The 14365-nt window shown below is 37.2% G+C and overlaps 3 protein-coding genes across 3 annotated transcripts; 2 read left to right on the top strand and 1 right to left on the bottom strand.

The window, feature by feature from the left end:
- Positions 1-1563: 1563 nt before the first annotated feature.
- LOC137718577 (MICOS complex subunit MIC10-like) lies at positions 1564-4635 on the top strand. Its single transcript, XM_068458126.1, has 3 exons — positions 1564-1796; positions 3296-3438; positions 4389-4635. The coding sequence occupies exons 1-3, from the start codon at positions 1664-1666 to the stop codon at positions 4401-4403; spliced, it is 291 nt and encodes a 96-aa protein (XP_068314227.1). The 5' UTR covers positions 1564-1663; the 3' UTR covers positions 4404-4635.
- Positions 4636-5317: 682 nt separating this feature from the next.
- LOC137717193 (uncharacterized) lies at positions 5318-7801 on the bottom strand (the record flags this gene model as incomplete). Its single annotated transcript, XM_068456491.1, has 3 exons — positions 5318-5964; positions 6063-6366; positions 7516-7801. Coding segments are annotated over 3 exons (1128 nt in total), but the record flags the coding sequence as incomplete, so codon positions are not given.
- A 2317-nt stretch (positions 7802-10118) lies between these two features.
- LOC137717642 (uncharacterized) lies at positions 10119-13741 on the top strand. The gene is made up of 5 exons (XM_068457062.1): positions 10119-10334; positions 11990-12189; positions 12986-13087; positions 13283-13334; positions 13433-13741. The coding sequence occupies exons 1-5, from the start codon at positions 10244-10246 to the stop codon at positions 13543-13545; spliced, it is 558 nt and encodes a 185-aa protein (XP_068313163.1). The 5' UTR covers positions 10119-10243; the 3' UTR covers positions 13546-13741.
- The last annotated feature ends 624 nt before the right edge of the window (positions 13742-14365 follow it).

The raw sequence follows: 14365 nt of genomic DNA, 5'->3' as shown, positions 1-14365 counted from the left end.
CTATATCAATTATCAAATGTTACAAGTTTATCAAATTCATCTCTCTTCAAGAGTTTCACTGTCAAGAAATTGATGCATGTTATCATAAACAACTTCAAATATATTGTTATGTTTTTTGCAATTGGATGTTGCTATTTACTAACGGAATTAGTATCTACCCAAATTTATCATGTGTCAATTGGATGAATATAATTTTTTTTGTTTTTTGATGAAGATGGATATAACCGATAACCGATTGAAAATTCGTTACCCGGTGGATATAGTTATGGATAATCCCCGATGGTTAATTTGCGGTTATGAATATGGTTAATTTTCATGGTTATGGGGATGGATATAGCATTTCCGTCCCCAAACCGAACCGTTGCCATCCCTAAGTTCGAACCCCATTGACAATTAAATTAACAAAATTTATTGGTTGACAAAAACATAAAGAGAGACACAAACGGAACGGAAGCGACAGTTTCACAAATCTGGATCCTCGCCGGATCTTCATATATCGTGCGGTCATAAATTATTTTAAATACTTTTATTTAAAATTAAATATAAATAATGCTTAATAAAAATTGATCACACAATATACGTTGAACAGACACAATTCATGAATTCCAAAAATTCTAACGAAAAAGATCCGGAAAGAGGATCCTATTGGTTTTGTTTGGTTTTGTCAGTTGCACGGTCAGGATGGATGCTTCAGCTCAATCTGGAATCTTATGCCCAATGAAGATCGGATAATACTTAGGTACTTAGGTTTTGATTTTAATCTAATAATATTTTAATACATATTTTATAGTTTGAAAAAAATACAACGATGCTAACTTAAGGTTCTCGACCTGTGACGACCTATTTTATATAAATCGTTAAATTAAATTTAATACTAGTTAGACTTACTTACACATTTCACGTTACATCTAAACAAAGTATTGTTGATTAAAAATAAAATAAATAAGAGAAGATGGTTTCATGTATGCTCCCGTTTGGAAAATCCAATCGTCCTCGTCGTGTATCTCAACAAAATTTAACTTGAACGAAAAAGAACATAGAAAACTCAACAAATCCAATTACATAAAACTCTATTAAATTTACAAAACCAATTCCATCCAATCTTCTTTTTAAAATCCATCCAATCCAATTCTACGAATTCAACAATATTTCAAATCTGAATCCAATTCCATAGATTCAGAATGGATGGCTATGAAAATAGGGACTTCTGAGTTTTGGAAATTGCTTCAACAATTGAAGAATTCAAATTTTCCGACCAAGACGATGCAAAATTTTGGGGAGGCTCAGTTACTTTGAGCTCGTTGGGGAATGTTTTTAAAATAACTGAAAGTGTTTTTAGTGTAATTGTTTTTGAACAAATCCTTAATAAAAATTCAAGTAGATCCTAAAAAAGCACTTTAAGTGATTCTCACAAGAAGCACATATCTAATGCTTTTTCCAAACGAATTCTTTTGAACCCAAAATCAATTTTACCGTAAGTGCTTGAAGAGGCCCATGTACTTATGCAACTAAAGCCCAAAAAGGATGCAGCTTGAAACCAAAACAGACGACGGACACAGCCCCAACCAAATCACACAAAATCTCATAACCAAGGCGGAAAGCAAGAGGAGGAGAAGGGAGAGAGAAAAGAAAAGAATCAAAGCAGAAAATTCAGGTGGCTACAATGGCGGACAACAAAGAAATCATCCCACCGCCGTACGACGTGAACGCCAAATGGGACGCCTGTCTCGATCTGACCGTCCGGCGCTTCGTCTACTCCTCCTTGGGTGGTGCCTTTGGCGGTTTCCTTTTGTTCAGTCAGTTGTCTTCCTCTTCTCCCCATTTCCTTCCCTTTATTTCTCTCGTTTCTCCGTTTTGCTTCTCTGCAATTTCCAAGACAATTTCCATATATATATATATGTATTTATGTATACATTTATATCTATATATCCATATGAATATATATGTATGCATGTGTGTGTGTATATGTGCAAATAATTGGAAGATTAGTTAGTTAGTAGGATGATGATTGATGGGTTTAGCTGGAATGATTAGGCGAAATCTTTTTCACTGCAATTTGGAATATGCCCAAAATTATTTCGAACACGAACACGAACACGAACACGAACACCCCATATTTACTTGATTGAATTGACCTACATGGAACCTTAAATTGCGTTCGTAGGCATACATACATGTATATATATGTACAAACTGGCTATGCCCAATGAACTCGAGCGATTCTTAGTACTTTTCTGGACCGAATTAATGCATATATGTTCCTGTATTTTGTGACATCAGACAAATGGAGGGTTAGGATTTCCAGCTATTTTCTTCGGTTCGACTTTATATGTTTCTCAATGTTGTTCTATGTAGAATAGAGCTTACTGATTAATTGGATAACATGAAATGTGATGTAAATTATGATTCATTGGCTGCTAATGTCAAAGTAATGTTGTTGCCTTCTTTTATCGGGTTAGGTGTTCGTGTTTTAGTGGCTTTAATTTGGTTTATTACCATTCCTCAGGGTAATGGGCGATTGTGAAAGGAAAAAATTTGCACAAGGCTATCTTTTTTCCCTTTAATAAACTGTCCTGTCGTTCATGAGATTTGAACTTATGATCTCCATTGAAGCGGAGACTAAATGCAACCAGGTTGGATAGTCATTGGCCAGCCTGAAACTATCTTGAGTATGACGTCTACCGTCCCCATTTATCCTATCTCTAGCAATTCTTAGTATAGGTTCAGGATATTAGTGGGTCGGTCATGTTGCTTTTATCGTTGCAAAATAATTTCCTTTTGCACATTTTCTTAAAACCAAGCATACTGTATAGCAATGTTTAGTGGCTTCTAATGGAAATTGACTTAGAGCCTGTCTAATACCTTGAAAGACATCATACCAGTAATTTGGTAGATGCAACCAATTTCCCTGCCATATTCCTGTGACAGGACCTGACCATGATAAAATGAAACTAGACACTCCGATGTCATTGGTAATCTTTTAAAAACAGAATAATTGAACACATGGACATGTACCTTCATCTAATATTCTTGTCCAAGTCTATGTAATATGTATCATAATTCTTAAGATGACAAGGGTACGATTTGACTTTCAAAGGCATAAAAACATAAGTAACAATATATTTTACATTTTCTTTAGCCCTTTTGAGGTTATTCAGTTCATTGGATGCTTCATCTAATTATCATTTGCATGTGACCAATGTCTTTCATTTATTTGAACTGTATATATATGTTTTAAATCTCTCATAATTAGTAATCTTGAATTAATAAATGTATCTTTGTTGTGTCTTACTAGGAAGTCCGGCGTCTCGTTGGGCTTCTGTAGCTTTTGGTGCTGGATTGGGCATTGGATCTGCATACACAGAGTGCTCTCGTTTGTTTGAGGGATCTCCAGCAAAGCCGGCTGCTCCTAAGATTGTTGAGAATCCTGCTCCTCAGGTAGATTTGATTTCTTCTGATGTTGATTTATTCCACTCATACCCCACAACGTTGATTTATTCCACCAACATTCCTTTTTAACGGAAGATTACTCAAATTAACAATTGATAGGCAAGGCTGTCTTTTCATACATAGTAATAAAACTCAAAAACCAAAACATCTACACTCACTAATCTTTTAGAAATAGAAAAGGAAAAAAGAAAACACATTACTGGAGGAGGGTGCCTCCATCTATTCATGAGCCTTGACTCGTTTGACTTCACCCTTGTGGATGTTTTCTCACTCATTTCTCGACACGTGGGCTCAAGTTTCCTCACCAAAACTGGATGATGAGGTGCTTGCTTGGGTTGAGCATGCAGCTCTGTGAGGTTCCGTATGTACTTACTCCATGGCCTGTAGCTTGTACATAGGAGACCTAGAGCTCATGAGCTTCAATATGTGTAGCTTTGGAAAACCTATTTGCACCTCACTCCATTGGTTTCCTTTTGCACCTAGTGAACATCTTGCAGTGAATTTCTAATTCTTTCCTTCATGAACCAAACAGAAAGACCGATTTGAACTAAGCATCCAAAATTTTCCTTTTAAGCCTCAAATCCTATAATTATTTTCAACTTTTTTTATTGTTTGAAAACTAAAGCTCTGATGTGCGACGACCTTGTCATTTGGAGGTTTTTTTTCTTTTTACTTTGTGATAAATGATGTAGGTTCATCTCTTGGTTCATACTCATTTTGCAGGAGAGTGTATGATTTTAGCATGTTGATGAAAATGAGTTTTATTGCAGTGAAAAATTCAATCCATTGAAGTTAGTGTATTTTCAGCATGTTGATTTATTTGAAACTAATGTACATTTTCGGGTCTTTTTCTGTTTTGAGGATGAACATAAGTCAATTACTGAAGGGATGGATTGTGCATGGAAGTTATTTGATGTCGTTTTTACTGTTGTTTTCAGGACGGACAAGATTGAGTTTATGCAAAGTCAAGTTAACCCACAGTCTTGGGATTCAAATTGGAGGTTTTTTTACTATCGGTCGCGTTTATGCCTGCTATGGATTTGAATATGTAGTGCGAATGCTGTTTTTGATTGATAAAGATTTCACCTGATCCACTTCAGGCTTAATACAAATTTATTGCCTTTTGTTCTGTAATGCTGTCACTCTACAAACTTAGTTTGTGGAAGTTAAAAATAATTGCGATTGCGGGTTTGGTGTCTTTGATGACTAAACGAAAGGAAACCCATCAGTATGTATTATGTGCATCGTCGTTTGCTGATAATCCTAGTAGTTGTGCTTGGCGATGCTGAACACTTCATTAGTATTCTGCTTTGGTATTTGTTCATAAGAAGACACGGATTCATATGAAAATGTCGAGGGTTTCGGAAGACTGAAATCAGTAATATGTTGTTAATGGTTGAAGACCCTCCTGTTGGTTGTAACCCTTGGTGAGACGACATGCTTTGTGCCCTTCAGTCGAACCATCTGCCTGTAATTTACCACGCTATTTGCTCACCTCGCGTGACTGTTCTTGTGAGGGTGTTTTCCGTGGAAATCGATTCAGGTTCTTGTTAACTTGGTGACAACAGTTTCGGGCTGCACCGTGTTCCGAGCAACAAGAAATGCATAAGCAATTGTTGAACCATGTAGTTTATGGCCCACGCCAATTCTTTGTAGGAAAATTGGGGGAGCCCGATGGAATAGAATCCCGTGAATTATAGACTCGTTTCTGTGTTAACTCGTAACACCATGCGAACATGCTACCTGGTGTTACATTTGAGCTAATTTTTGGTGTTACATTTGAGCTAATTTTTCGCCAATCTCGTCTCCAGATTGACTGTAGTTTATGTGGAAGGTTTACACTAGGAAATTAATGAAGAATTAGGAATGAGATGTAAAACAAAGGTTAAGACGGAGTTAATAAACTTTGTATAATCTTGTGATTAATTAGACAGATACAGTAATGAAGGATTTATACTTGATTAAGCAATATCTAATTAACCTGCATTTGCAATTGCAAGCAAGCCATCAAGCCAATTTCTCATCAAAGTGAAAGCTTTCTCTGCATCTTCATCTTCTTCAAACGACTGAGGTCGGTGCGCAAAGCCATGGCCTCTCCCCTTGAAACTCACCACCCTCGATCCCCTGCCGATGATCTTCTCAATACTTTCTACCACGTTCACACGACACAGCGGGTCGTTGTCCCCTGTAATAAACAATACAGGAACCTTCACATTAGAAGCTACTGATGTGTTGTCCATCCTTGTCCCGTAGAATGAGACCCCAATCCCGAAATAAGCGCCCTGGTCCTGCGCCAACACCTCGATCACTTTGCCACCTCCGTAGCAAAAACCTATCAAGCCAAGCTTGTTTGAGATCCCTGCAGCTGCAAACTCATCAACCATCCATTTTGCACACGCGGCAATGTCTTTTGCAACCCCTTGAGCTTCTTGTTCAGCAATCCACTTCTCAAAATCAACCTTCGGGCGGTCCTTTGTCCATGGATCTCCGCGGAATAGGTCCGGAAGTAAAACGCTGCATATTGTTGTACGCATAAAAAAAGAAACTTGAGGAACTACTTAATTGTGCATAGATATAGTCATGGCAGTTGAAGGTTAAGAAAATGTCGTTACTTGTAACCGTTGCAGGCAATGCGATATGCAAACTCTCTGGTGGATGAATCTTCGAAGCCAAAGATGTCAGACAAGAGAAGTATCCCAATTCCGTTATTGTTTTTGACTGCCTTGAAGAGATAAGCGTTGATGGTACCGGCAACACCGTCGCCGTCAACTGAAACTTCAAATCCACTGACTAGCTCACATGTTTCGTCGTCATTTACGTTGTCTTCCGCTTTTAGTAGGCTACAAGCAACTCTTGTGCCTGTACTCGCTGCAGCTGACCTCCGACGACTTGCGTTGCGTTGCGTCTGAACATAAACTGAGGTTTACACTTTACAGTCAAGGTAGAACAACACGCACAGCAGCACAGAAAATCAAATAGCTAACTGCAGCAGGCTGCAGTTGTGCTGTCCTGGCAATCATATGATGAAGATGCATGTAGAGAATCAAAAGTGAAGAGTTTTATTTTTATTAATGATACCTTAAGCCTCTTGTAGATTTAATTCAGTTCCCATCTTTGGACGAGGGACTTTCCGAGTCCCAACAACTTTAGTCTGCTATGCTTTCTTAAAACCACTGTCCTAAAAATCCCGCCTAGCGCCGTCTAGGCCCTATCTAGACGTTAGGCAGGCTACCATCCCGATTAATGTCTAGATATTTGAAAATTAAAAAAGAGCACCTAGACCTGATGAGGCACCCGCCTAACCCGCCCAGACCCGTCTAGACACCCGCTTAGATTGCGATTTACTTAGATAGAAAATAGATAACTTTCATCTTGTATTTCATTTTTTTCAATAAATTTTAAGAGACTTGCTGAATAGTAAAATGAACACACATTATATGTTTGTTCCTTATGTTTTCATTATGCTTCAATACTTGATAAACAAACACTTATATACACAAAATATAATAGATTTACTTAAATCCTGCTAGTTGGCCTAGGCGCCTGCCTAGGCGCCTAGGCGCTAGTCCCCGGCCAGCCGCCTGACTAGCGCCTAGCGTCTTTTAGAACCTTGCTTAAAACTTAAGGGCTCGTTTGAAAGTATTTTAAGATATATGAAAGTTTTTTTTATGGAAAATGATTTTGGATTACAAAAGCACTTAGAAGTGCTTTATAAATGAAGCACATAACTATGCTTCTAGCATAAAGTACTTTAAGCGCTTTTCTAAGATTCATTTTATTTTTATTTAATTATTTTAAAATCACTTCCAAACGAGTCCTAAATTGCATTAAAAAACTCTAACAGTGAGCTGCTTAAATACCACTAAAACACTCTCCAAATGCACTAAACTTTTGGAATTAAACCTTGAAAGGTGTCTTCAAAAGTATAGCAACTAGTAATTTTCAAAGTCCTCCCATCTAATTTTTATAATAGCATTCCAAACTAATTGAAAGTCCCTCCATCTCTATCTAATTAGAAGAAGAAACAAGTGTAAAGTAAAAGGAGGAACGTAAATAAGAACGTACTGAGGAGGAGGCGGTGGCGGCGGCCCGCAGAGGAGAAGCAGAAAATGTTGAGATGAAATCGAATCGATGATTTAGGCTGCTTCTTCTTGTTTTTGTTTTGCTTCTGAGAAACATGGAAGCCGCCGACGACGGCTGTGGCGTTGGTAGCTTCCCGCTTCCACTTCCAGTTGAGTATAACAGCCAATTCATATCTTTCATCTTCCTTTCTTCCTTCCTTCCTCAACAGTTGCAGTTGTTTGGCTCCACGACACTTCTTCCTCTTGTGTTTGATCTTTGTTTCTTCAAACCAACGTACGCCGCAAAATTAATTTCCCTACTTCTAGTGGGGACCTACCTTAAGCTGTAAGGATTTCATACTCGGCCATCGACCACTTATAAGTAATAGGTGATGGAGTTCATTTTTGCTCATCATTGTTTAGTACAGTATATATTTACCATCCTATTTATCATTGTTAGATGAGTTTGAATTTTGAGATTTGTACTTATCCACTACATGGATCTTTAAATTCAAACTCATCTAACTGTGATAAATAGGATGGTGAGCATACACCACAATAAATGTTGGTAAGCAAAAATGCTCCCTAGGTAATGTTATTCACACACACATTTTTACCTCACACATATCTTTGGTAATATTTTGTCATTAATATTTTTCAATTTATTTAATCTGACAGTCCGAAATTGAGAGAATGTGTGAGAAGTAAAGTAAATGTATGGATAACACTACCCTAAGTAATAACATTGATATTGTCGAGATTTTGGGTCATCAACAAACCTTTTCACAAAGGACTAGGATTCTCTCCCCTCCTCTTCCCATCCCCTTCCACCCCCTCTCACATTCTCTTATTTTGTCTTTCTTTTGCTATAAAAAATTAATATAAGATGTTGACGTGGCTTAACCGTGACCGTTCAAATAATAGAGGAGGGAAGGGGAGGGAAAAAAGAAAAAATGAGAGAATTCTACTCCTTTCACAAAAGTAAAATTCTCGTTGTTTTACAAGTGAAACTATTTAATATAAGTTCTATTTGATTTTGTCAAATTTCTCCGCTTTACATGAGACCACCATATAATGAGGAGTAATGTTATGTAAATTAAATTTGCAATGATGTGTTACTAATAAAAAATAAACACGTTAATCAATACTTAAGTAATAATCCAATCATCAACTTCCATATCATTTAGTTTACAAAATTTTATTTACACATTTAGTTTTTCTATCATTACTTGTAATAGGTTACACGTGAAACTAATTCCACATTGGTAATTTAAGCATGGAAGCAAAACAAGGTAGTAAAGTAGTAATTCGGGCAAGACAACTTAAAGACACAATTTGTTTGACTCAAACAGATCACTCAATGGTCTCCAATCGAATAGATTTTTCAAGAGATGATTTTTAGATTAGTATAAAACGGATGAACCATTCTGATTGTGACTTTTTTTATAATAAAATAATGTCACACAACCATTTAAAAATGAATGACACCTTAAGTAGAAGGAGCCAAACAATCTCATTTATTTTGGACAAATTATACAAATGAATTAAGACTAGATACTAGGAAATCAAAGTGCTGGAAACGGAACAACTTGAAACGAACTACAGCAGAAAAATAAGAACGACTTTAGTTCAACTAAAACCTAAGGAGAAAAATGCTAGAATAACGATAGTATAAAATGATGTGTTTGGATATTTGCGTGAGTCCAAACACATCATTTTGTACAATCTTTAACGGCTCCAATTTGGAACGATCTTCAATCGCCTTGATTTAAGGCTTGTCTAGCAATCTAAAATGACCAGTTGGTTTAACAGATTTTACACACCATAAGTAGCTAGTAACAACATTCCAATTAAATTTTGCAAAAACTTAGATCAAGTTGAAGATTTGGGCCATATCCGCTCAACAAATTTGGCTTTAGGGATTAGCAGGCCCGAGTAAGGCCCAAAAGGGGATTCCTCATATGGGATCAGTTCAGAACGGTTGATAAAGCAAGATAAGGATTGATAAAGCAAAGATCTAGGAAGATCTTCAAAAGATAATGTTTACTATAATCATAGCCCTATACATAGGTCATAATCACTTATGTTGTTACAGGTCGGTATTAAATGAGACTCTTAATTGGTGCATCTCGTTATATTTCTCGTCATCAGTCGTAATTGACTAAATGAACGGATAATATAGGATTTAAACTAACCACTTAAAGAGCGTCATGCATGCCTTAATAAATCATCCTCAAGCTCATGTTAGACTATGTAAAGTCATGTTCATTTTCATGATAAGATAACTGTTCCTTAGCCAAAAAACTCATAGTTTGTGATTCATTTCCTACATTTAAATCTAACTTAGGCATAAAAAAGCCTTTAACATACACCACATCAGTATGACAAAGTCTCACTTGTTTTTTTTTAATTTTATTTAATAATTATATAGACTTTAAAATAATTTTACGCTTGTGTGAAGTTCGTTCACCACATTTCGGAATATTTTGAAGATACTGATTCCGAAAATTTCAAATATAAAAAATGTTCACTTTTAAACTTTTGATACGATTAAAAATCAGAAAACCTTATTTCCGATCCAATCCGTGTGTAATAATTGACGATTACAGTTACTGCGGGTCCTAGGCGGCGACACGTGGCGATCCTTTTGTGTGGCACGTCATGGTTAAGGGGGTTTCAGAATATCTTCCAAGGAATGAAGTAACGGCGGAGTAAGCGAAGGCGAGATCGGAATGGACGGCCCTCCAGGCGGCGATCTGTGTTCGGTGTGCCATGGCAACTTCGACACTCCTTGTCAGGCCAATTGCTCTCACTGGTTTTGCGGTACCTTTCTTCCTCCCTCTCTCTCGTTCCTATTTCTTCGCTTACACAATTAACCAATTTTGGTATTGGTTTGGTGCAATCGAAAGAACCCTAAACCCAATTTGTCTTCAATTTCTCCATTCAATTGTTTGTGTTTGTGTTTTGTCTCAAGCATGCTTTTGTTCATGTTTTGATACGATTGATTGATGGTTTAAGCATGCTTGTGTTGAAAGACTTGATTGATTACTCAGAAGATTTTAGCAGCGGCGGGCGGCGGGCTTTCGATGTCATTTGCTCTTTAGAGCGAAGGGACTTATAATCCAAATCCAAACTGGGTGTTTATTTCGAGCAATCTATGACGTTTTCGCTGAAACAAGCTTTAGCTTAGCTATGCAGCCTATGCTAACTTAAAAGTTTGGTGAAAACTAACTTAAAAGTTCGGTGAAAACAAAGAAGAGGGCCGAAGATGGAGCTCAGAAACCGCAGTAGATATTCGATAATAGTCATTTTCGTTTGATATCATTAGTCTCTTGTTCTTATTGATATGTAGAGAAGGCAAGACAGAATGTCATTGTGTACATGTAATTGTACTCTGCAGAGTTCCGTGAATAGAAAGAACACCTTTGTGTAGGTTTCCAAGACTTGCATTGTAAAAATGTGGCAAAGGAAATTTGTATGTTAAAGAATGGACTTGATATTCTTGATCAGGGCAATTCCGAGTCTAGTTATAAATCCGCAGGTACCCATAGTGCCTATTAACCAACATCTGATATAGCTAGTTTTTCCGAGCGCAATTCCAGGTCTGGTTATAAATCGTGGATGCCCATGGTGCCTATATATATAGTTATATATATAAATGATCATGTTTTGAACTTGATGATACAGGGCCTTAACTCATTCATGCATTCATATAGAGGTGTAATGCGGTTTTGAGCTGGGTCTAGTTATAGAACATCACCCGCGCTTAGGGTTTAGGCTTTAACCTTATGTTTTGATGAGAGACTTTCAAAGTGTCAAGGGAATTTAGACTGAATTGTTAAAACGCATCACAAGAATGCTATCAATGAACTACTTAAGCACTTTAAAGCTACTACTAAAACACCTGCAAATGACACCTTTCAAGGAGTAATTTGGAAGTTCTCTCAAGTGTACTTTCAAATGTATTGCATCTAGTGATTTTCAAGTCCCTCTATGTAATTTTTGTAGCGCATTCTGAACGAAAATTACATGGAACTTAAAAATTCCCTCTTCCATGCACACTGTAAGGATTTTTTTTGTTTGACAAGTTTACTGCTTCTATTGTACGTAAAAGTGATCTCTGCTTGGAATTGTTTTGTTTGAATAGATTATACAGACTATGGATACACAGAGTGGTTACAAAGTCCCCAACATGCTTACTTGAGAATATTTTCCCATACTTTTTGTAGGACTGTTGTTATATTACCTAAACTGAATGGGTGTGATGTTCTATTTAGTATACACTGCATACTGTGTAAGATAACGGATCAAGTATAACATTGTGAGTGTATAATAGAATTTGCAGGACTCTTACTATATACAATCATGCAAGTATCAGATTCCATTACATATAATCTACAAGGCTTGAACTCCAAATTGAGTAGTCGTTAAAAAAAAAAGTAATAGCTAATAATGCATTGTTGGCTCCCTTTCTTCAGGAAATTGTATTATGCTTGTTTGGGATCATGGATCAACAGTTCGCCCTTGTAAATGCCCGCTATGTCGTCGTCCCATCACTTTGTTGGTTCCAAGTAGGGCTTCTTCAAGGCAGCTTGATAGGCCGGAGGTTGCAGAGATTTTAGGCAAGATTGAAAGGTACAATCGTGTGTTTGGAGGTCATTCCAGAAGTCTTATTCAGGTAAATGAATCTATGTATCCATCAAATAACCTTGTGGGACCCGGTCCATATTTTATATCAATAAACCAAACAGTCTATTTTTGAGTTCTTCATTCAAAGGTCATATTCCCAAAATATGAGACATTTCCGACCGTTTAGCCATCTAATTCGAGTCAAGAAAATAGACAAACATGATACATCTAGAAAACACTAAAAGTGACAAACCTTCCACTTAGTAGTAAAAAAGTTTTGGGTTTCAGTGATATTTTGTTAGGATGATCTTTGAGGGAAGACTGAAAAATTAGACGGTTGAATTATTGAAATACAATGAGTAGTGAGAGCTACAACACGCGCACACGCACACGCACACCCACAGCCCCCACATGCCCCACATGCACACACGCGCACCAGCACGCGCACACGCACACATGATACATCTAGAAAACACTAAAAGTGACAAACCTTCCACTTAGTAGTAAAAAAGTTTTGGGTTTCAGTGATATTTTGTTAGGATGATCTTTGAGGGAAGACTGAAAAATTAGACGGTTGAATTATTGAAATACAATGAGTAGTGAGAGCTACAACACGCACACACGCACCCACACGCACACGCACACCCACAGCCCCCACATGCCCCACACGCACACACGCGCACCAGCACACGCACACACACAGATATGTTTTTTGTTGAAAAATATTTGCAGTTTCTGTACTCTGTCAACTACATGAAAATAATACATAGTTGATTGAGAATAATAGATCGTTATGTCGTGCATTTCTAATCTGTTTCTATAAATTTTAATAATCTTGTCAACAGAGAGCGCAGGACCTTCCTTTTCTCCTGCGGAGGCTGCTGCGAGAACTAATTAATCCTGATAGATCTCTTCCCCTTGTTATAAGGGCTCGTGTCTGGATTTCAGTTAAGTAATTGACACAAGTATGCGATCACTTCTCGTATATTTTGCATTCTCATGCAGATGTTAATGCAGTTTATATGGTTGGAAATAACATTCTGCGAGAACTTATCTCATCTTTAATCTGAAGTACATTGTATACTGTATGTTCGTTAAGAAGTTCTGACCTTTTTGGAAATTTTATTTTCTTAAATATACAGATGATAATGGGTGCTGCATACCTATTCAGTCCTTTTGACTTCATCCCGGAAGGTGTTTTTTATGCTTTCAAGCTGGTTGAATTTTCTTGTGGGGTGGTTCTAGTAAGTAGCACTATTAATACATAATCTTTGTTTTGAGTGTTCTTGTAGCAATATTTGGTATAGCTGGACTCCTGGACGATTTCTTCATAGTGCTCATCGTCTTCTTCCACGTTGCTGCCATTTATCGGTCTGTACTCTATCGCCGTCATGGAGGTTCCTGAACTGTGCGGCCATGGAAATTTTTAATCACACGGAAAAAACAGGGACGGAGCTGGATTTTACTTTTTTGTTATTTGGGGTCGAAAAACCGGACATAATTCACCTCATTGAAATATATGATTGTACAAGGAAGCCATCTATATATTTCAGTGTAGTTTCAGTTGTATTTTTTAACTATTTCATGCTGAATTACTGTGATTTACACATGAAATCAGAACATGTACCTACTGATGTCTATAGCATATGCTCCCAAGTGGTTCATTGAGGGTCGAATGCAAATCGAGATCCTCTGCGCATCTCGAAGTTTGGAGCCAGCTAGCCCAGGGATCTGTGCCATTCAAAGTAAGGGAGATCTAAACCTTTGGTTTGCATGAGGTGGGTCAGTTGGATAGGCTAGGTTGAATTCAAGATGAGTTGTTTCGATTTTTGGTCCGCCGAATTCGGACATAGACATCCAAAGCGGATCTCTCGAATATTTTGCGTTCACATGCTTTTTAGGGGATGTAGGGTCTAGGGTTTAGGGTAAGCATAACTCGCTGTGTTCCAACTGGAAATTACTGTGACAATGAAATTGCTTTATAGGTATAACTATTGATCACATTACCTGATATACCGACACGTTAAGACGAGTAATGATTCTACATTGGACACACAATAAGACGAGTAATGATTGTCCGTTAGACACGTAGAACTGCAAGTGGCTTATTCCTGTAATGATGAAAAAGTGTTGAATTTTTCATAAAAATGTTAGTTTAAATTTCGTCGGTAATTAATTTAACAAAAAAAAAAGACATAAAACTGATACACCGATACATTAACGGA

The sequence above is a fragment of the Pyrus communis genome, chromosome 15, assembly GCF_963583255.1.
Source record: "Pyrus communis chromosome 15, drPyrComm1.1, whole genome shotgun sequence".
In the NCBI taxonomy this organism is placed as follows: Eukaryota; Viridiplantae; Streptophyta; class Magnoliopsida; order Rosales; family Rosaceae; genus Pyrus; species Pyrus communis.
Note: the sequence above shows the minus strand (reverse complement) of the source record. Positions and strands in the feature narration are given on the sequence as shown.

Coding starts and splice junctions, on each gene's coding strand:
- LOC137718577 (XM_068458126.1), top strand. CDS start 1,664: ATGGCGGACAACAAAGAAATCATCCCACCGCCGTACGACGTGAACGCC. Junction 1,797..3,295: donor TGGCGGTTTCCTTTTGTTCA/GTCAGTTGTCTT, acceptor GTGTCTTACTAG/GAAGTCCGGCGTCTCGTTGG.
- LOC137717642 (XM_068457062.1), top strand. CDS start 10,244: ATGGACGGCCCTCCAGGCGGCGATCTGTGTTCGGTGTGCCATGGCAAC. Junction 12,190..12,985: donor ATTCCAGAAGTCTTATTCAG/GTAAATGAATCT, acceptor TCTTGTCAACAG/AGAGCGCAGGACCTTCCTTT. Junction 13,088..13,282: donor GGGCTCGTGTCTGGATTTCA/GTTAAGTAATTG, acceptor TTAAATATACAG/ATGATAATGGGTGCTGCATA.